At 44.1% G+C, this 20,623-nt stretch overlaps 1 protein-coding gene across 3 annotated transcripts in view; it reads left to right on the top strand.

Annotated features, from left to right (window-relative positions):
* Positions 1–2,191: 2,191 nt before the first annotated feature.
* Positions 2,192–20,623, top strand: part of TLK2 (tousled like kinase 2) — a 41,675-nt gene continuing 23,243 nt past the window's right edge. The window contains exons 1-9 of one of the 3 annotated variants that reach the window (XM_083877629.1): positions 2,192–2,294; positions 3,667–3,744; positions 4,135–4,223; positions 5,990–6,055; positions 12,704–12,775; positions 15,028–15,097; positions 16,129–16,172; positions 17,281–17,376; positions 20,034–20,201. In XM_083877629.1, coding sequence (XP_083733755.1) covers positions 4,143–4,223; positions 5,990–6,055; positions 12,704–12,775; positions 15,028–15,097; positions 16,129–16,172; positions 17,281–17,376; positions 20,034–20,201 — 597 coding nt within the window. In that variant the 5' untranslated portion in view covers positions 2,192–2,294; positions 3,667–3,744; positions 4,135–4,142. The remainder of the gene's footprint in view (positions 2,295–3,666; positions 3,745–4,134; positions 4,224–5,989; positions 6,056–12,703; positions 12,776–15,027; positions 15,098–16,128; positions 16,173–17,280; positions 17,377–20,033; positions 20,202–20,623) is intronic. The other 2 variants (XM_083877630.1, XM_083877631.1) reach the window with 2 other exon arrangements.

Raw genomic sequence — 20,623 nt, 5'->3', positions numbered from 1 at the left:
TGGCTCTTGTACTGAAAGAGAAACAGATTAAAGTACAGGAGAAGCAGCTTGCACAAGCAGGCAGTGCTCCCAGAGCCATTTGCTGCACTGACTTGACAAAGTACGATAAACTAGCAATTTTAAAATAATACAACTTCCCCCACTGCCTTGCAGAAGCAGTTTTTCCATGGTGCTCCACTGGCTCCTTTCCACATCCCTTTTGCCAAACTAGTCAGTTCCGGTTCGGTCATAAATTGCTCGATGTCACACAAGTGAAGGGGAGGTCACAGATGTCCCTCGGCATACCCAGCCCTGCCAAATCCTTTATTGAGCTCCAGGAACCTCTGCTCCCATTGCTAATCTACGCCTGCCTCCCCTTGGACAGGCCTGGCCACTTCCTTTCCCAACAACCCTCTACTGCTTGTTTGCTTTTTGAAAAGCTGATTCAGCCTTGGATCAAGTGGATGCAACACTCACAGTGATTTGGGTCCTGCCCCACCACCTGCAATGAGCCAAATGAATTGCGATGGAATTGCTCCATTCCAGCCAGGACAAGCCCTATCTTTATTAATTTTGGGGCTCTTTTCTCAACCGTGGTGGCAGCTTGGCTTTGGAAAGTCAGCAGTGGAGTGTGTGTCATGGGGGCTGCTGAGGCACCTGGGTTGTGTCTCACACATGATATCTCACACATGTTGGATCAGCCCTGAACCAGGGGCCTGGTCTGTTCCAGGTGGTGTTCTCCAGGGGCAGGGATGGAGTAGGGGTGAGTTCGGGGGTGCTGAGGTGCCCTTACACCCTCCCTTAGGGGAATGAGGATGTGCAATTGTTCGTGGGTGTGTAAGATGGAGACTGGAGAGGAGATGAAAAACTGGGGGGGTGCATGGATGTCATACCTGCACTCCCTCTCTGCAGCATCCTGGGGCAGGGGGTAGGTCAGCCTCTGTTCCCCCTGGTGGTGGCATCTCCCTAGGCCTTCCCTGCCTTGCCCCCTGCCCTGGGTGGATCTGACCCCCTCCTTGTGCCTGTCACAACCCAGCACCCTCTGGCCCCCCTAGGACCCTGGCCCTTGCTGCTTCGCCATCTGTGATCGCCCCCTGCCCCGAGGCTGACCATCAGCCCTGACCTCACCCAACGCTGAATCCAACCCCCCCCACCTTGTGCCTTGCCCCTACCACCCCTAGGTGGTCATAGTCCACATTGACCTTCTGTTGCCCCCCAGCCCTCTTTGTGACCGCCCTCCATACTTCCTGCGTCCCCCAGACCTGCCCTGACCCCCAGGCCCTTCTGTCCCCGCCTTGTGCCTAGTACCCCCACCTCCCGCAACCCCATGAGACTTTGACCCTCTGGTTCTTCCCCTCATGTGTGTGACTGCCCAGTGCTTCCCAGACCTGTCCCCACCCCGAAACTAGAGCTGACCTGCTTTTGAGCCTGCTGCTCCCTCAGCCCCCCCAAGCACCATGACCCCATGGTCCATCGTGAGCGCTTGCTGCTCCCCCAGACTTGGTGTGACACCTGCCATACCCCCTGCCCCCTCGGACCTGCCCTGACCCCTAGGTACTAATGGCAGACAAGCCCCCCCCCACCCCGATCCCATAGGACTTTGACCCCTTGCTGCGTCCCCCAGCTCTATGTGACCCCTCCACTCCTCCCGCCCTCTCCGACCTGCCCTGACCCCCCAGGCCCCACTGACCTCCCCCCACCACCTGCCGCCCCCTGCCCCCTCCCTCCGCCCCCTTAGCCCCCACCCCTCTTAAAGCCACGCCCCCTGCCCTCCTCCCCCTCCCGCCGCGCAAGTCTCGCGAGACGCCGCGCGGTTTCCCCAGCGCGTGTGCCCCCATCGGCCGGGCCGGGCCTAGCGCAGCGGGGCGGGAGGGACGAGGGGCAGCACCTGCCCCGGCTCCGCCGCGCCCGCCGGCCCCGTGCACCCCCCGCCCCGCCCGCCCCACCTGGCCGTCGGGTCCTCCCGCGAGGCCTTTGTCCTGCCGCCGCCGGCCCGTGCACGCTCCGGCCCGGCTAGGCCCCTCACGCGAGGCCGGGGATCCGCGGCCTACCGCCAGCCCGGAGCCTTCCCTCTCCACACCCCCCCACCACCCTTCCCTTCCGCCCTTCTCAGTCCCGGTGTCCGCGGCGGAGGCCGCGGAGCCGCCCCCGGCCTCCTCTTCCCGCCCGTGCCGCCGCCGCCGCCGCAGCAGGTTCCCTCCTTCCCTCCTCCTCCTCCTGCTGCTGCTGTTGCTCCTGCCCCCGGCGGCGGCGGGATCCGCGCGGTGCCCGGGGAACGCTGGGCCGGGCGGCGGCGGCAGGAGCGGCAGCGCCAGGTGAGACCCCCCAGGGGCGGCGGGGGCAGCGCGGGGACACCTCTCGCCTCGTCCCCGCCCGGACCGACAGTGGGTGGGGGCGGCCACGGGGGAGGAGGTGGCGGGGGCTGGTACCCCGGGCCGGGTCACGGCGAGAGGGCCGCGGCCTGAGCCCCAGGGCGGCGGCAGCGCGGCCTGGGCTCCTCGCCGGGCACGGAGTAGCGCAGGCCCCGCGGCCCGGCCCGGCCCGGCCTGGCAGGCGGGGGTGAGGGCTGGGGGTAGCGCGGGGGCGGTAGAGGGTGGGCACGGCCTTCGGAGGTTCGGGCTGAGGGTTGAGGCGGTGCTGGAGGGGAGGAGGAAGAGGCCGAGGCGGTGCAGCAGCTGGTAGCGGGGCAAAGCTGCTCGCTCGGCGGCTGGTGCCTCTGCTTCCCGAGTGGGTAGGAGAGGGGTGCTGGAAATCCCCTCCCGGGAGGACAGGAGAGAATGCCAGCCCTGCCTGGAGAGGTGCAACGGGTCCCGGGGCAGCCCCCGGCGGGGGTGTCTTGTGTCAGCCTCTTCCCCAGAAGAGCATCCCGGTGTGGGGACGCGATTCCCTGCGGATGGTCGCCCCACGATGGGCTAGAGCCCGGGGAGCACTTGAACATCTTGGCATTTGCGGCTTGTCTGTCATTTTCCTCGCTGCTCAGATTTCCTGCTTTGAAAACTGGGCTGAGAGCTTTGTTGGGCTTTTAGAGCCTGTGGCAGAAATATGGTTGTTTAAACCACGTTTAGGTTCCCATTCGTTTTTGAGGCTTGGAACTGATTTGTGAGAGCAGTTGAGAATGCCCCCGGATGGACTCACTTTGCCCCTGTGACTTGGAGCCGCAGCATTTGGAGGAAGCAGCAGGGACAAAATGGACAGTTCATAAAAGGAACAATTGTGCACTGCCTGTTCTAGAGGGCACTTGCTGCCCTTCAAGAACTTTCTTCATCACATATGCTCCTCACACAGCAAATCTTTATCTTCTGTTTCTGGCCTTTTTTTTTTTTTTTTCCCTACCTTAGTCCAGAAAATGAAACTGGAACAGACATTTCTGGAAATGAACTTGATTGGTGCAGTTGGGAAGATGTGATTCACAGTTATAATGAACAGTGAATTTTGTCCCATTTTTTCTCAGTTCAGGATTTGAATTATGTATTTCCTGATTTTTAACCTGTTTACACAGTTATGCTGGGTAGGTTTTTAACCCTTCAAATAAGGCATCTATAGTGTTGGATTGCCAAGAGGTACCCCAGGTACATCCAGAATGTAGGAGCCTCTGTTATTTTAGAAGTATCTGATGCTTTACCTTGTAAATTAAAAGGTTTAATCATGCATTATTTTTTTCTTATAATCCCACTCTGTGCTTGGAAGAAGCAAAGCTGTTATCAGTGAAATCTGGAGTTCGTGGAGATCGAGTATTTCCAGGATTGGCCAAAAATAAATTATGGGGTAAAGAATGTTGCTTTTTTTTTCTCCTAGTCATGCAGCACAGATGAAAAGCTCTGAAGCTTTTAGTCATAACATTATCGTCCCATGTTTTCCTTTTAATAAAGCATCCAGTGGGAGAATGTGACATAATTGGTTTCTTGGATTTAGAGATCTTGAAATGGCTGGTACAACAGAGGAGAGGAAACTCCAGCAGGGTTATGGTTTAAATGCTATAATATGGTGGCAATGGTGCCATTACTACATGGCTATCTTGAATTGCTCTTGCAAGAAAATGCTCTCTACGTGGTTGTGCTGCAGAACAGGCACTTTTAAGTCTTGTCAGTGGCACAGAATATTAAATGTCTCTCTCCTTTCCTTGCATTGCATAATCTGAGTGTTATTCTTCCATAGCAGCAGAAATGATGGAAGAATTGCATAGCCTGGACCCACGGAGGCAGGAGCTCCTGGAGGCCAGGTTCACCGGGGTTGGGGTTGCCAAGGTGAGTGTGAGTACCTGTGGTGACAGGTATGACTGCTTAGCCATCCTGCCTTGCGCTTTGGTTGGGTTTTTTAATTTCTACATGGATAATTTTGCTTTGCAAACAAATTCTGTATCACTTGTTGTGTTTTGACCTCTAATTTGTGTGAAGTATGTTCAAGAGGAATGAAAATGGGATCTCTGTAAGCAGATGTTATGCTATACAGATGATTTTGGACTCTAATTAAGTTTCTAGGAGTTGTTCCATCTTAAGACAGCTTGTATGCCCATAAAACCCCATGACAACTTTGTAGAAATGGGAATCTTATCTGGCTCGCTCTTCCTCCAAGAATACCTTTGAGAGCTGAATTTGGCTGCTGGTGGGATACAGTTTCAAGTATTGTGGTGTGTTGGGTACAACACAACCAGGCTGAAACACTGAGTTCTCTTATTTGGGGTGCAGGAGCTAAAATTGTCTACCCCATCACATGGAACACACACAGAAGGTGTTTGCAGGGCAGTTCTCCTGTGTCTGATCCACAGCCTGCCAGTAAAATCCCATCTTCATCCTCATGTACAGCTTCCACTTGGTCAGGCGCTATCTTAAGCAAGGCACCTGAGTAACAACGTTGTTTAGTTGCTTGGTGTCCTGGCATTAAGCTGTGAGTTCTCAGAATGTTGCTACTGTTAATGTCAGTCTTTCTGAGCAATGAAATGGTGACAGAACTCATTTTAAACTAGGTCGGGGATAGTGAGTTAATTTTTGAGGGACATACTGAGTTTTGGACAACATCAAGGTAGATGGTGAAGGAACACATGGTTAGATAAATTTCTGAAGCCACTTAGAATTATTTAAAAAAAAAAATTGTAGATGCCGCATTTCTCAGAAAAGCACAAAGTGATTCAGACCTTGAGAGAGTTCTGTTTGTGTTCTCACTTTGTGCTCTGCCTCTCAGACAAAGTTGAGTCTGGGAAGAGAGCATGAGGAAACCAAATGCTCAGCTGTAAGAAAGTGTAGTAAGGAAGATTAACACTAGAAGTTAAGAGGTAACAATTTTGGTTGCTGAAGTAAGAGTGTGGGGATTTTTTTGTCTTTTCCCCTGCACTTAAGACTTTTAGCGTATTAACGTCGTTTTCTTGCATAAAACACAATGGCATTTTCTGTACTGTAATCTTGTTTCATACAACATTACAACTTTTCATGTACTTTTTCACCCGTTTCTTGCCTTTTTTGCCCCATATTGTCACTTCAGAATCTTTACCTGCAGCAGTACAGATAACCCAAACATCTTACTAGAATAGTTAAAAGCATAGACACTGGTATAGCATTAAAACAGTGCCAACGTATTCAGTGTTCACTAATAATGTTGGCAACTCTTCCTTTTAAAGGAATAACCTTTGAGAGATACAGGAAAGTAGATCTTAATTACGTTTCCAATATGTTTGGAGCAGAAAGTACATGCCCTTTTCTGTAGGGGTGAATATTGAAAACTCATTTCTAAAGCAATCCAAGGAAAAAAGCCTCATTTGTTGGAGTCCTCACTGCGAACAAAGCTGTTCTGTTACTGAATTTTATTTTTACTTGTTGTTATACAGTTTTACCTTGTACTAGTCAGTAAACTGTTAAAGTGCATTACACTTATTGCAAACAATATATTTGTTTATTTACTTGCATTCTTGCTAATTTGCAATAGTTCAGCCAACCATTGATATAAACTAGCATGACTCTACTATGTTGCAGCAAATCTTGGTTGCAATATTAATTTCAGCTACTACATTCCCTCCCAGGTTGGTGCTTCAAATTCCCTCCCTACCCCCCCAAGCCTCCGTCCGTCATGCTCCGCACTGGCATTGGTAGGTCACTGTCTTAAAGGGAATATATTGGGAAAGCTGTGATAAAATTTTGTGTGATTTAGCTAAGATTTTTAGCTGGCTCCAATAAAATGTTTAAGGAAAGAACTGTGGAGTAAGTGAGTGCCATCTAGTGGGACAGGGCCTGGCCCATCCTCCTGGGATGGAAGGTATCTGGTGCTGTTTATTGCATAAAAGGAAGAAATGTCATCTCAGATGCTCAGATGTGATTGGGTGAAGGCAGCAGGCAGTTGTACGAGCTTCCTGCCTTCCTCCCACTGGGTGTATCTCGCTGTGTATGGCTTCTTTCTTTAATGTGTAGAAACACAGCGCATATTTTGGACCTCTATAAAACAAAAGTAGTAGTTTATGCCTTAATGCAACTTCAGCTTCAAGCCCACAGTTCCTCTGTGTTACTAAATAACAACTGTAGATGTTTTGAGATACGAATGAGAGCAAGCTGATCTAGAATAAGTTTTCAGGCTAGAAATGAGAAAAAGGCTTCTAGCCATTAGAGTCATGGGATTCTGGAAGACCTTTCCAGTAACAACAGTAGAGGACAGAAATCCTAAACTGTTTTGGAAACAACTGTGTGCTTGTCACCTCCTTTGGTACCTGAAGGCACAACCCAATCACAGAGGTCATTTGCAGCCCCAAAAGCCTTAAAATTCTGTTGCAGCTCTGTGATGGAGTTTCTTACTTAGTAGCTGAAGAATGTATTTCACTAGAAGCTTGGAGTTAATTCACTGAATCAAATTTATGGGAAAGGAATGTTTCTAGGCAACTGTTAGACTCCTGTGCTTCACCCATGTCACTAGAAAGCTTCAAAAAGCTGGTGATGCTTTAGATGTGTATACTTGCCATATGGTAAAGTGCCATTCTTCCCCAAATTCTCAGAGCAAGTTCCTGAATTAACACATGACACTCTGACACAGATAATTCCTGCTTATTTAGCTGCTGTTTGTATTTACTTACTGGGAAAACCTAAGTGCATTCCCATTAGGCATTATCATGCCTAGACATCATCCTTGGTTCAGGAGGCCCAGGAGAAAAAAAAAAAAAGAGTTCTTCCTCTAGATATCTAGATAATATTGTTTAATTTAGTCTGTTCTCATCTTTTACCTCCCTTCTTCCTATTTGGGTGCTGCCTTTAAGATATCAGGTAGGTTAACTTGAAGAGATTTGTGTAATTTCCACAGACTTTTCCTGGATAAGAATTTAAACAAGTAGTTGTGATGGGTGAATCTGTATTTGCACACAGCCTGTCTCAGGCTTAACCAGGGTGGGTCCTCACAGCAGCACATGTATCTTCTACAAGTTTGGTTTTCAAAAGATCTCTGAACCAAGCTCTGTCTGCTGCTTTTATAGTTAAACTAAAATGGCTGAAGTACTTCTATAGAGAGTAGTAGCTGGGCGGTAGGAATCTTGTAGATCCATCTGACTGTGCCAGAATTGAAAAAGTGTTGGTCTTGGTGGTAGCTAGTGCTCCCTTTCCTCCTGCTTTGAGGTAATGATACAGAATATATGCTGCCAAAAATTTGTTCATAAAGAACAGTATTTGCTTGTATTAGTTTGGTTTTTACTTATTCTCTGTAACTTTTGAAGTCTTGATCACTTCAGCAACTCCAGTTCTGTGATGTACTTAGCTGCAGTTTTAGCAGCAAAGCTAGCATGTTGAGAAGTCATGTTTGAGGGTAATCATGTCCTCCTTGGAGAGAAGTGGTGCTGCACAGTAGTGGTCCCCAACAGGTGTCATAGTCCATGAGAAGAACCAATTAATAAGGGTTTTAAAGCTTAGAATTGAATTTAGCAGCTGCTGCAAAATATGCCAGGACTTTATGCCAGATATTTGAAAATTGTTTGGATGTTTCTGTGTGCCACATTACTTCAAATGTGTTGTCTGGCTGCTAGAGCACAGAAATAGTTGACAGATCTCAGTCCCATTTCTGCTCCTCAGCTGAAGGTTAGGATGAGTCACGTGACCCTTCTGTCCAGTTTGCCATCAGTAAAATAAAAATACTGTACTTCCAACCAGAGAGAACTCTTGAGGCATAATGGAAGCCAAGCAAATCCTGCTGCAAATCTCCTTGCCCATCTGATAGAGTGGGGGTTACCTGTGAACATCTGAGAATAGATTAACTTTTCATGGCAAAAAGACCTGAGTGATTCAGGGATTTCGTTATCAGCAGTAATACTGAGCTTTTCTAAAAGTCCAATTAAGAAGCAGGTTGTAATTCTCATACTTACGTGATGCTTGAAATAAGATAAGAATATGTTAATTAAACCTGACACAGTAGCACTGGACCAGAGTAACTGTAAACCACAGTTTCACTTCAGTGCAAACCTGTGTGGAGTCAGCACCAACCTTTAGTGGAACTAGGGATTTGAAATCTTTGCCTTTGAAATCTCTTGATCTGCTACAAAATTCAGAAGAACTTGGGTTATCCTGGCTTGATGTAATGAAGCATGTCTATCTCCGTATCTCCTTCATTTAAACAGCAAGATAATTTTGCAGTGCTTGTTGCTGTAAGCCTATGTTGGAGACTCTGGCTAGGCAGCTGGAATTCCTAGAGCTCCCTTTTAGCGAAGAATTGGAGAGCACAAAATGGAGACTACCCAGCTTGAGTTGTGGAGTGATGGATTGTTTCTGGGAACTTGGGGAGGCTGTGGAAATGCACAAGTCATGGGAGGCAGGAGATGGTAAAGGGGGCTGAGTCAGCTTGGTGTTGTTCTAGATGATCTGGTGGGAGCTATTAGCCAGATAAGCTGTTTTTTTTAAAGTCTCACCCATTGAAGCCTCACTGTGGGCTTTCCAGGGGCTCTGGCAAAGGAAGGAAGAAATGACTAACCAGCTCCTGTGAATGGCCAGATTTTAAACTCTTGCCTCTTGAGTAGGAGTCTTCAGAGTGTCTGCTGCTGCTGCTGCATCCAGTTCTCAGTGTGGAGGCTTTATTGCGCATAGGTAGGTCACAGACTTCGAAGCAGCAGTTGATAGGTGAATCACAAAGAGAAAAAGCATACCAGCTTATCTTGGAGAAAAATTCCTTGTGGAGGAGGAAGTGTGTGTTGTTCTTGTGCTTGTAATTTGGGTAAACACTATAGGAACTATTAGCTTGTTTCAGATGACCCACGTATTTTGAATTTTTGCTTAGCCGCATCACCAGTTGCCTTGACAGCGCAGAGTGGATGGCTGGAAGGGAGAGCAGAGAAGTGCAGTATTATCCCATAGTGTTCTATGCTAGAAAAGTCAGATAACTTCCGGAAAAAATTCATAAGCCCTTCCTGTGTAAACTATTGCATTTTATTATTCCCCACTGCTACTTCCCTGGCAATATATTCATGTTAATGTTCTGTGCTTGCTTCAGGCTTTTTTCCCAAAATTCACATTCATTCCTTTAATTCCTTTTGTGTCATGTCCACTTAAAAACGGTATGCTAAATTAAGTACTGAACATTTATCCCAAGTCAGTTGCTGCGTTAAGTATAAACAGTCATGAATGATAAAATATAAATTTGAAGCTTTTTTTTTTTTTTACAGATACTCACTGACTGTTAGCTGAGGGGAGAAACTCGGATGTATGGTTTCTCACATCCATGCCTAAACTTACTGCTATAAGCAGTTGCTACCTAATTTCACACATAGCCTCGTGTTATCTGGATAATCAGGAAAAGTTTCCTTTCTCTTGACTCATTACATGAGAAGACGTGCAACTGAGCACGAGGTCACGTTTCTGAAACATCCTAGGTATTGCATCTTTGTTGCTTTGAGTACAGCACGTTCTAGTGAACATTTTGAGTTTCCATAGCCAGAATGCCTCAAAACAAGACTTTTTGCTGACTTTGCCAAGTTCAGCTCTTGTCTGTAAAGGTCTAATCCTTTAGAGTAAAAATGTGTCAATGAAAGGCTGTCTCAAATGTAAGCAGGGGAAAGGGAAAGCCATGCATTTGATCCATTGCATGGGTCAAAACATGTCTACAAATAATTATGTATTTGTTCACAAACCAATACATGTGACAGTGAACTTTCTGGATACCTGTAGACAATGATAAGCTGTTCTGTTCCAGTTTCGTAATGAAGAAGTTGTTTCCTTCTCACCCTTTCTACTGAGTTGAGTTGTACTGAGTTGAGTTTTACTACATCATCAGTGTAGATTCTAGAAGAAGGTATAAAATAAAGAAAAAAAAAAAAAGCTGTGAGGTTTTTTTTGTTCAAGAATCTGACCAGCATCAAACTCCTCTTCTATTGATGCAAGAAATGCTTTTGATTTCAGCTGGTAGAGCTAAAAATTTCTCACTTACAGTATAGTCAGTACAGGTACTTGTAATACTGGAAGTAAGAAAAACGTTGTGGATTTTGTATTAGGCATTCTTCCAGCTGCTTGCATCCCAGAACTTTATATTCAGGTACAAACTGCATAGATTTCTTGTACTGGACAAGATAAACTTGTATTTCTGCAAAAAAATGTTAGTATCGTTTCTAGCTGTAAGTGGCCTCATCAGTTAATTCTCCAGGTGATCGCAGAATACAGGGGCCTTGCAGAAGAGTTGTCCTGTGTAAGCCACTGGTATTCCCCTTCAATCATAATGTTCATGGAAAGTTCAAATGTGGCATTTTTTGAACAGCTGCTCCTGTCATTTGCTATCCATCTGTAAAATGGAGGCAGTGAGATTTAAGCAAATGTGGAAACAACTTTCACTTTCATCTTCATCAAGGCAGAACCCCAGTGTAAGACCAGGAAATGCTCTTTTAGAGAGATGCTCCTGTATCTCACAAAATTCTCACCTGGAGGTTGATTGGTGCCTCAGATGTGCTGTTGGGGTTGGAGTTCCTGAGAGAATGGAAAGATTTTGGAGGGCAGCATTTGTGCAGTTTATAAACAAGTTTTTTTCATGGGTGAAAGGATTCACTTTCTACTGCCACTTGCCATAAAATTTTACAATATTTTTAGCAGTGAGACTTTCATGTGGATGTAGCTAAAGTTAGTGCTGCTACTTCCGTTAAGTCCTGTTGGCCCAGGAGTAAATTCTTGGAATAACCAAGAGTTGTACCTATAACATTTGTGAGCCATCACATTTGGTAGTGAGGAGCTTGCTCCTTTGCTTAAAAGAAATTATTGCTGAAGAGATGAGGTGAGACATTTTTCTGGTCCTGAGTTATTTGTGCGATCCCTTAAAGAGATAATGGTATGGCTTAAAGAATATAAACCTGCAATTTTTTCTTAAGGGAATTGTAAATGTTTAGCTTGAGTTATTCAGGTGTTGGGTTTTCTTGGTTTGGTTTGGTTTTGGTTTTGGTTTTTTTGGTCTTTGTTTGTTTAAGTAATTGAGCATGTCGTCTTAGGAGAAACAAATTTGATATTTAATACTGCCAGTGAACACAGAAGGTAAACTTTTACTTTCACACATGCACATGCCTGCTTGGGAATTGGGGTTAGTAATAGTTATGTCACTATTTGATAGTGGTGTTTGTTCCTTAAACAGGGTAGGGCGAACTGGTTTGTTCAAAAATTAATTTCTGTGGTGTTTCTCTGTGGTGTTAAGCCTTCTCCTCCACTCGACCACTTGAGTCTTCTGCTCAAGTGTATAATGAGAAGTGGCTTTGCTTTGAGGAAAGAGTGATTGATGGGAAGTGGTTACTGCAAAGTTAAAAATGCTAAAATAGAATGCACCTTGGGGAAAAGATGCTCACAAGTTATTAATGGAGAACTGGCTTTATCATGTCATTCTTCCTGTTAATACATTCCATCATTAATTGTGAATCTTTTCTTTACATCTTTCTCAAATTTGTCTTCATTTCTTAAGTTAGATCTGTAGGAGGATACTTTCGTGTCAGGATAAAACACAGTGACTTTGCATGATTCACTTTTTCCTTTTAAAACCAGTTTTATTGGAGATCTTAAATAATTTTCAAACCACTTGGATATGTAAAAATGCAGCTGTGTATCCAGCAGAGCCTGCCAAAGTGCAGCAGACTCTTGAGGTAGCTGGTTGCAATTTTAATAGATCTATGCTGGCCTCTTAAGTTTCTGCTTTGGCCTGGTGGGAGCAGCTGCTCTGTGGGCAGGTCCATAAAATAGCCAAGTAGGAAAGGTTATATTATGGGTACCAGTTGTACTGTGTTTGTACTGCTGTTAACACAAGTTTCACTTGTTCACTTTCCTCCTAGTGTTAAAAAAAGCATTAAATGACACATTTAAATCAGTGGTACAGCCAGCATCTGATAACAGTAATAGCTGGCTTGCCAGATAAAGATGTATCTGAATGCTTAGCTCAGGGTCAAGCAGATTCTTGCATGGAGAGCTGATCTTGGAACTCCTGCCACTCAGCAAATCAGGTTTTTTTCCTCAAGCCTTAGGCTTCTATAAATACCACCTTGGCTGTTTTGTGGATGTGGGTAAATAGACCAGCTAGGATATGAACTGATGCAGAAATATTCCAAAGGCTGGATTATTATCCTGAGAAAAAATTGTTGAACAATCCACCTGTCCATCTGCAAATGGTTTCTGAAGCTTCTTAGTGCCCCATCCTGTGTCTGGAAGTTTGACCCATGGTGCTGGTGTAACCATAGTTAGCCCAGAGACTGAGTGTTTGTTAGGATGGGCCTGCCTTGTAGGGACATTGTTTCTAATGATCTTTGCTTGCTTTTCACTAGGGTCCATTAAATAGCGAGTCTTCCAACCAGAGCTTGTGCAGCGTGGGCTCTCTGAGTGATAAAGAATTGGAGGTAAGCAGGCACAAGTGTTTGGGGTAGTCGGGTTAAGGATGAACATGATCGATTGCAAAGTGTAGAAGAAATTGTGTGAGAGTCAGTGACAGTCATCTTAGGAGAATGAAAGGAACCAGGGAAGTATTTAGCTTGACCCTGCAGGTGTTTGACCTCTCTGTGAAGCTCCTCCTTGAAGCTTCCCACCATTCCAGGCAGGTTTTACCCACTCCCAAACACAGCATTCGTAAAGCTCAGCTTGGGAAACTTTTTTAATTCATTGGAATACATTTTTGGATACACATGAAAAGCCAGATAGCATTAAATGGTTAGTCTCACTTCTTTAGGATTAACTATTCAAAATGCTCATTAAAGCAGCAAAATGAATTGTAGTTGGGTTTTTATTCTGAAACTCAATGTTAATAAACCAAAATCTCAGATTTAAGTACATTTTTTAATGCATTTCTTACAAACTTCCCCCATGGGTTACCAGGTAAGTTTTGGATCGTATTTCCCTCTATTATATGGTAGTACTGGTATGAGGGGCTTTTAAGAATGCAATATCTTAAACTCCATAAAGTAAGTGTAGTTAATAGTGAAAATCTGAGAATTCATTCTTCTAATGGTTTTTTTAAACAAACTTTTGTGGAGAGAGATAAATTCACCAAGCTGACATACTCGAACCTCCCGTTCCTTACTTTTGCAGTCTTGTAACAGATTATGTTTTATGTCATTTTTGTTATGTAAGTACTTGAATGGAAAAACAACTTAAACTGAATCTCATTAATAATCTCACAGCTCCATGGAGGCTGTAATGGAGTCTGTGGTGTTGTAGTCACACCAACGCTGTTCAGGAGCTGCTCTTCATTACACACTGAGGAGGCAATGTCACTGACTTTTACACATACAGGGGCTGGAGCAGCAAGTCTCTAGGTAGCTTTGGAGTTTTCGGTCCCCTCATTCTAAAAAAATACCTTGCAGACACAATAACCACCTTTGTTTTAATATCCCCTCACCAAAACAACACTCTCTCTGTGAGTACCCAGCTGGTAACATGGGGCTGTAGATGTCCAGCACCCACTGGGGACACAGCCACGTTTAGATTCAACTTTATCCTTTTTGTCCTGCTAAAGGAGGGAGATTGATTTCTGTGCTTAGTATGTAGAGATCTTTAAAGAGGGAAGTTGAGACTTGGATTTCTAAAGAGCATGAAACAGGTTTACCACAGACTCTCTGGCCACGGCTTTCCCTCCCCCAGAGCTGTGTTTTGCACAGTGTTTTTCTCCCTGCCCTCAGGCTGTAGTTCAGTGGTGGCTGCAGTGAGAACATATAGTTTGGGAATTATTTGGGGCAATTTGAGATAAGAGATGTTTTTTAAAATGACAGTGGTAATGGGAATGACAAGACATCTCTTTCCAGCAACCTCAGTGACCTGCTTCCAGCAGTTTCTCAATGTCTTTGGCAGGTTTGGCCACAGATGTGGCCCTGGTGATGGGGAAGGCACCATACCAGGGTCTTCTCCATTCTCACATGTTTAGGCTTGTTAGCCTTCTACAGAGAGATAGGCATGACACTTCCGGAGCCTTTAGGCCTTTCAACTGTGCTCTATGTTGTGCCTATGCATAAATAAATTGATTGTGTAGAAATCCACTGATCAGCTGCCTATCAGGTCGCTGGGTGCTCACAGAAATGGGACATGCAACTCACCCTTGACTTTAATTAGGGTAGATGAGGAGCAAATAGAAGTGTAGGTGAATTGCTGCATCTGTAACAGCTTTGTCCTGGCTGCCGTCCTGGGATAGTTCTTATAGCCATCTGCAGTGGTCTTTGAAAAGAAGCATTACCTGCAGGCAAAGTGAATTGGCTTAAGAGACTGTGATTGGACTGCAGATTTGGATGTCAGTAGTTAAACGTCTCATCATTATTGCCCTTGTACCAGTACTATGATCACCTTGAAGGCGTTTACATAGGTTTTTATAAATGTTTGAGCTTGCTCTGCTAACCTGGGAGGTCACTGGACAGTAGAGGCTGGCTTTCAGCAGCTGAAATAGAAAAAATAAATTTACCTCCTTGTTAACTACATTCTCTTCCTACTGCAGCACATCTGTGACAAGGTAGCAGCTCTTTGAGAGCAGTTGTACCAACAATAGAAACAAATGCACCAGAGAAATGAAACGGCCACTGGGGATGTGGAACAGATTATTGTGTTTGGGCATTTTCTTTCAATCTTGGAATAACTGCAGTAATGTTAATTTGGAAGTATTGTTTAACAGACTCCCGAGAAAAAGCAGAATGACCAGCGGAATAGGAAGAGGAAAGCAGAAGCCTACGAGAGCAGTCAAGGTAATCCATGCTCTGACCCTGCCACAGGACTGCTGCATGCTTGCTAACATGGGCACAATGTGCAGAGGCAGTGTCCTAGGAAACTAATGGCTCTTCCCAAGGGTGTGTCAGGCAGCTTGTTATAACTGTTAATACACCATCATGGTATATTCTCTTCTGGGACCCTTGTTACCCTTATTGGCAGGAAAATACTTGGCTTATTTGCACAAACTCGTGAATTTTTGTGGGAGAGGCTTCCCAGAGGCTTTGTATGCTGCTCTGGAGTGTTGTTTTAGTCCTGTGTCACTACATATACAGCAGCCAGACTTCAGACTACAGCCTGTACTCTCTTCCTTGCTTTCCAAGATGTGTGCCTGCCTTGTTAGAGCAAGTTTTCGCCATGACAAATCAGGAACAAGCTGTCCCCAAGCAGGCAGTGCTGTCCTGAATGCTGTGGAAAACCTGGCATGTTCGATCCAAGATCAGATTTTTTAAAAAATGGGCAGATTTTGATTTCTTTCATTCTTCAACAAGAAATTAATGAGAATTGTGTTGACAGAACTGCTTTGATAATATAATAAGAAAAAAGGACTAAGTTTTAATGAGCTGATGTTAAGCCACTGCTAATTATCTCTTAAACTCTTACAGGAATGCTTGTGAGAGATCTAATATGCAGTAATTTATCTGAAGGTGGAGGAGTAAAAGTACCCTTTGCTCTCTCCTTATCTTGAAGGAAATTTTGGAGAACCTATGCAACAGTCAAGACCTTCAGTGTTTTCTAAGTACTTCAGCAAGTGCAAATGGTATTTGATTGGATGTGACATGTTTGGAATTGAGAGTTAATTGAATTGTCAATTGTAGAGCCTCCCAAAAACAGCACAAGGGCTGTAATCCTGGGGCGGGCTTTTGTTGTGCAGAAGCTTTGTTTTGATAGGTATTGCATTGAACAGGAAGAGGAGTGTCAGAATGTAAGAGGAGGTTTTTAGAATGGCATGCTAACTTCTCTTCTTAAAAGCACAACTCTTATTTTAATCCTTTGCTTTCCTTTTTAGGGAAAGGCACTCCTAGAGGACATAAAATTAGTGATTATTTTGAGGTAAGAGTCTTTTCATTGACAAATCTGCCTTAATTCACATTTTGCTAAATTTGTAGATAGAAGTTTCTCATGTGACGTGTTACTTGATCCGTCATTAGAATCATGGATTGATGCTATCAGCCTGATATGCTCAGATCTGATTAGGCATAGGATATGAGGAAGTTGATTTTTAAATTTACAATTAGTTGAACAGTTGATAGGGCATTTTTTTTCACTTAAGTATAAGTTTGAGGTTGATTTCCATTGGAACCTGTATCTCGGTTGAGGATATCTCTAGGTTTGCAAACAGTTTTGATAAGTGCCAAGTGTTGCAAAAGAGCCCATCTGCACAATCCTGCTGATTGGAGTGGGAAGTTGTTTACAGGGTTCCCTCTTAAGAAAAACTTCCCATGGGAGGCTGGCACCATAGAGGCCAAACCCCTCCCCAAAACAGTGATGGACATTCTAAAAATCAGTATTTTTTTTGCTCTGCATAATATCTGAAGTTTTTCTAGGTCTGCGCAATCCAGAGTGGTAGCTTTTCTCTTAAGTTTGTTCTTTATTTTATGGAGTAACTCAAGAGTCATAAATTAAGTGCTTATTAGTGTTTATTTCTTTCCTGGGTAAATTTTTTTATGAGCAGTACACTGTAGTGTACTGTTGGTACAGAAACTGTAAGGGTTTCTGTACCAACTGGAGCAACTCTCCAGTTCCTTACCTGTCCTGCCTCTTAACAGTGACTGGTGCAGGTGCTTCAGTGGAGATGAACATTCTCTACCACTCCTGGGTGCCCATCAGACACATCTTCTCACAGGGAATGGGCAATTCCAAAGAGTAAATAACTGATCTACGGCCAAGTGTGCAGGTTTATATCTTTGTGTTAAAAAGGAAAATGTACTTGGTGCAAATAAAAGTGTTTGTCTTCTGTAGTAGGTACTTCTGTTATTTTAATAACTCCATGAACTGTTAAGGTTTTCCTTTTAATTTATGTTCAGTTTATGTAAATTACTCCCTGAAGCCTATAAGGCTTCATTTTTGAGTTAAATGTGTTTCTTCTGTTTGTGTTAAATTTAGTTAAATGTAGTATCTCTGTGGAATTCCTGACGATCAAATCTGTTTGTGTGCCCAGTTTGCTGGGGGCAGTGGCCCAGGAACCAGTCCCGGTAGAAGCGTGCCGCCCGTTGCCAGATCCTCTCCACAGCATTCCCTGTCCAACCCCTTGCCGGTGAGTATTCTTGGGGACACAGCTGGTGGCCTGGTATCAGTTAACTTGGTGGCCGTGCTTCAGACAGGTAATAAAAGGTTCTGGGCACGGAAGTGTCTCTTGGTGAGTGATTTGGCTGCTTCTCCATTTTAAATATGAAACTGGGTTCTGAGAGCAAAGCCATTTCTAGGACCCTGGGAGAGTGGCTACACCATCTGTAGCAGATACGAATATCTGAGCCTAAATTGTACAGGATGAATGTTTCTAACATGCTGTGTTGGTACAGAGAGATGCCGGTCCTTAATGAAGGTGGAGCTGACCTGTTAGTTACCCTATATTCTATTGTAGCACATGAATTTCTCCGTGGAGTTGGGCGTATGTTGTGTGTTTGTGCACCACTAGTCAGGGATATTCTTATCTTGATTGGACCGCTTGGGTATCTTGAACAATGTGCCCACCACAATTATTTTGGGAAGGCCTTTTACTTTTGTTCATGTGCACATGACTTGCAAGGGGTATTTGCAAAAGCTTGCAGAGAAGTGTGTATACATGCATTGCTGATGCTGTTTTTTGGCATGTAATTTCACTTTACTTGCAGCATTTCTGCAGGGTCTGGATGTGAAGAAGTAACCAATGTTTTTAAACCATTTTAGGACAGAGCAGCTAAAAAAATTTGTTGCAACTAGCAAAGCAGTATTCAGGGGCTCTGTTGCCCGAGCTTTAGTTTTGACCGTTGGCTGGGATCCTTTTTAAAGATTTTCAGCATTTGTTGCGTGTCACAGAAGTCTGGAGACATTGTGGGAAAGGTTGGTATTCCCAAAGCCAAATGTAAAGTCTTTAGTGGTTATTCTGCAGAGAAAGACCTTTGCACAGTTCCTCAATGTACTGAACTGAACCCCAGTGCTGAACACTGCTCAGAATTCCATGTGTTGCTAGATTTCAGAAGCTTTGTAATACTGCTTGAAGGGAGAGATTCACATATGCTTCTAGATACTTTTTAATGTTTCTAAAAATTAAAATGCATCTTATTAATTGAATGGACTTTCATCCTATCATGTATTAATTCACTAATACACCTCTTTAAAGAGTAGTTAATGAAGAAATAGCATCTCTGAATGTTGCAGATGTATGAGAGATTAGGGACAATTCTTAATCCAGCAGGTTAGATAACACACAATGGGACAAGTGGATTCTTCCTTTGGTTTTCTTCTTCTACACTTGTATGTATGGAGTAGGTAAAAGTTGAACAGACTGTTTCTGATCAATATTGATGTTGCAGTTAGTTTCAGCTAGGCCAGTTTGTCTCTCTCCTTACACAGGTGCTTAACTTCTGTTCTTTACTCTTGTAGCTAAACCTGTGAGGTTTGCTTATTCATAACAAACTATTCTGGGTCTTTGTAAGGTCTGTTCTCTTCTTACAAACTGAATGTCAGTGATTTGATCTAATCCCCCCAAAAGTGGGGGGATGAGTGAAAATTGGAGGACGCTGAGTGTCTTACCTTTTACAGGTGTCAGTGTGATCTTGGAAGGAAGCAGTGTGTTAAAATGTCTTTCACTTGATACAAACCTCTTCCAGACCTGAGTTAATCTATACTGTACTGGAAAATTTCTGGCATTAGAACTTGCAGAGGAATTGTAATGGCCTCAGAACATTACTGCTTCTCTTCAAATCTCTTGGCTGATTTGAATTGCCTCGCTTCTCATTTGATTAGAATGATCTGCAGGTCTTGAGACTCTTGCGAGCCTGCTCTCAGGCACAAGCATTCTTTTGGGGAAGGAAGCATACTCTTAATATTGGTAATGTTAACCAGAAAACAGGTTGCAGTTTAGGTTTTTAAGAAAAACTGAAGCCTGACCTGACTGTTTGCTTTCTTGGAGGCATTTGCCTGGAGTTACAGCTTGGAAGGACTTGGATGATTATTACCCAGATTGCCAAGTTTTAGCAGTGATGGTGTGGCTTTGGAAGCTGGGGCATTGAATTGCTGTGTGCCATAATCAGTGTAACTCAGATGATTCTTGTTATTGAACCCAGTTCCTCCACCAGTTGGAAAACTAATCTACTACAGGAGAAAGGAGCTGATCCTTAAGAGATGTAATAGACCTTTAAAAGATTTTGGGAATTAATTAGTACATCCCTAACCTTGTGGGAGATGGGCCCGAACTGTAATTACAGAAGTGAGATTACCCTGATGTCTGGGTCCTAGACATGGCTAGATTGCTGCCATTTAGCACTTCTGACTCAGTTTCCCAGAATAGCAATGTATCATGAAATTGGCTGTTTGAAAATGAGCCCTTAAGAAACATAAAAAAAATATAATTGTGAATGCATTGACAAAAATCCCAGTGTAGAATTTTGGACCTGCAACCTATTTTGCCCCACTGACTCTGAAGCACATGTATTTACAAAGGAAAAGAATATGTTAACTGACAAAGAATTCTGTCCTGTGTGTTCATATGTTAGGGATTTTTTCAGTTGTTAACTTTATTTCCTTGTTGCTGTCTGCCATTGGAGCAATCACTGCAGGCATCCTGTTTGAGTTATCAGATCCTCACCATGCTGCCTGCTCATTCCTGAGCTGCTGCTTCACTGACAACAGTTTTGGCAGAGTCAGAGAATTGCTTTTTTTAATTTAAAAAAAAAAAATTAGTTCATTGTCTGTTTTTTGACTGTGTTGCAGCGGCGAGTGGAGCAGCCGCTGTATGGGGTAGATGGCAGCGCAGCCAAGGAGCCGCAGGAGGAACACTCTGCCCTGCCAACGCTGATGTCGGTGATGCTGGCGAAGCAGCGGCTAGAGAATGAGCAGCTGGCACAGAGGGGAGGTGGCCTCTGTTTTACTTTTGTCTCGGTGAGCAGCTCTGAAAAGATTTGAATCCTAAGGCATGTGTCTAGTTAAGGGATGGGGAATTTGAAGCTTTTCTGCCCAAGTTCAGGCTTGTTTTTGCCGACCCCAGTCTGTCACCTTCTGGTAAGTTCATCTTCCTTGTGAAGAGTTCTAGGTCCTAGGTTTTGGTTGTTAATTAAAATGGTGTGAGTTTTAAGTTAACAGCTCAAAATCTTACGTAGATCAAAATGTTGTCATCTGAGAGGATAATCTGATAGATCAAGAAAAACAAAAGATTGAAGTATAGTCGTCTTGTGAGAAGTGTTTGGTTTGGCCTTGCTTAATCTCAGCTGCTGTGACTTATATCAGGCTTTTAAAAGTTTTGTCTTCAGCAGGTTGAGCCAGGCTTCTTGGAAGAAACTGACTCTGCTTTTACTGAACTGAAT

This window comes from Zosterops lateralis (assembly GCF_965231275.1).
Source record: "Zosterops lateralis genome assembly, chromosome: 24".
In the NCBI taxonomy this organism is placed as follows: Eukaryota; Metazoa; Chordata; class Aves; order Passeriformes; family Zosteropidae; genus Zosterops; species Zosterops lateralis.
Note: the sequence above shows the minus strand (reverse complement) of the source record. Positions and strands in the feature narration are given on the sequence as shown.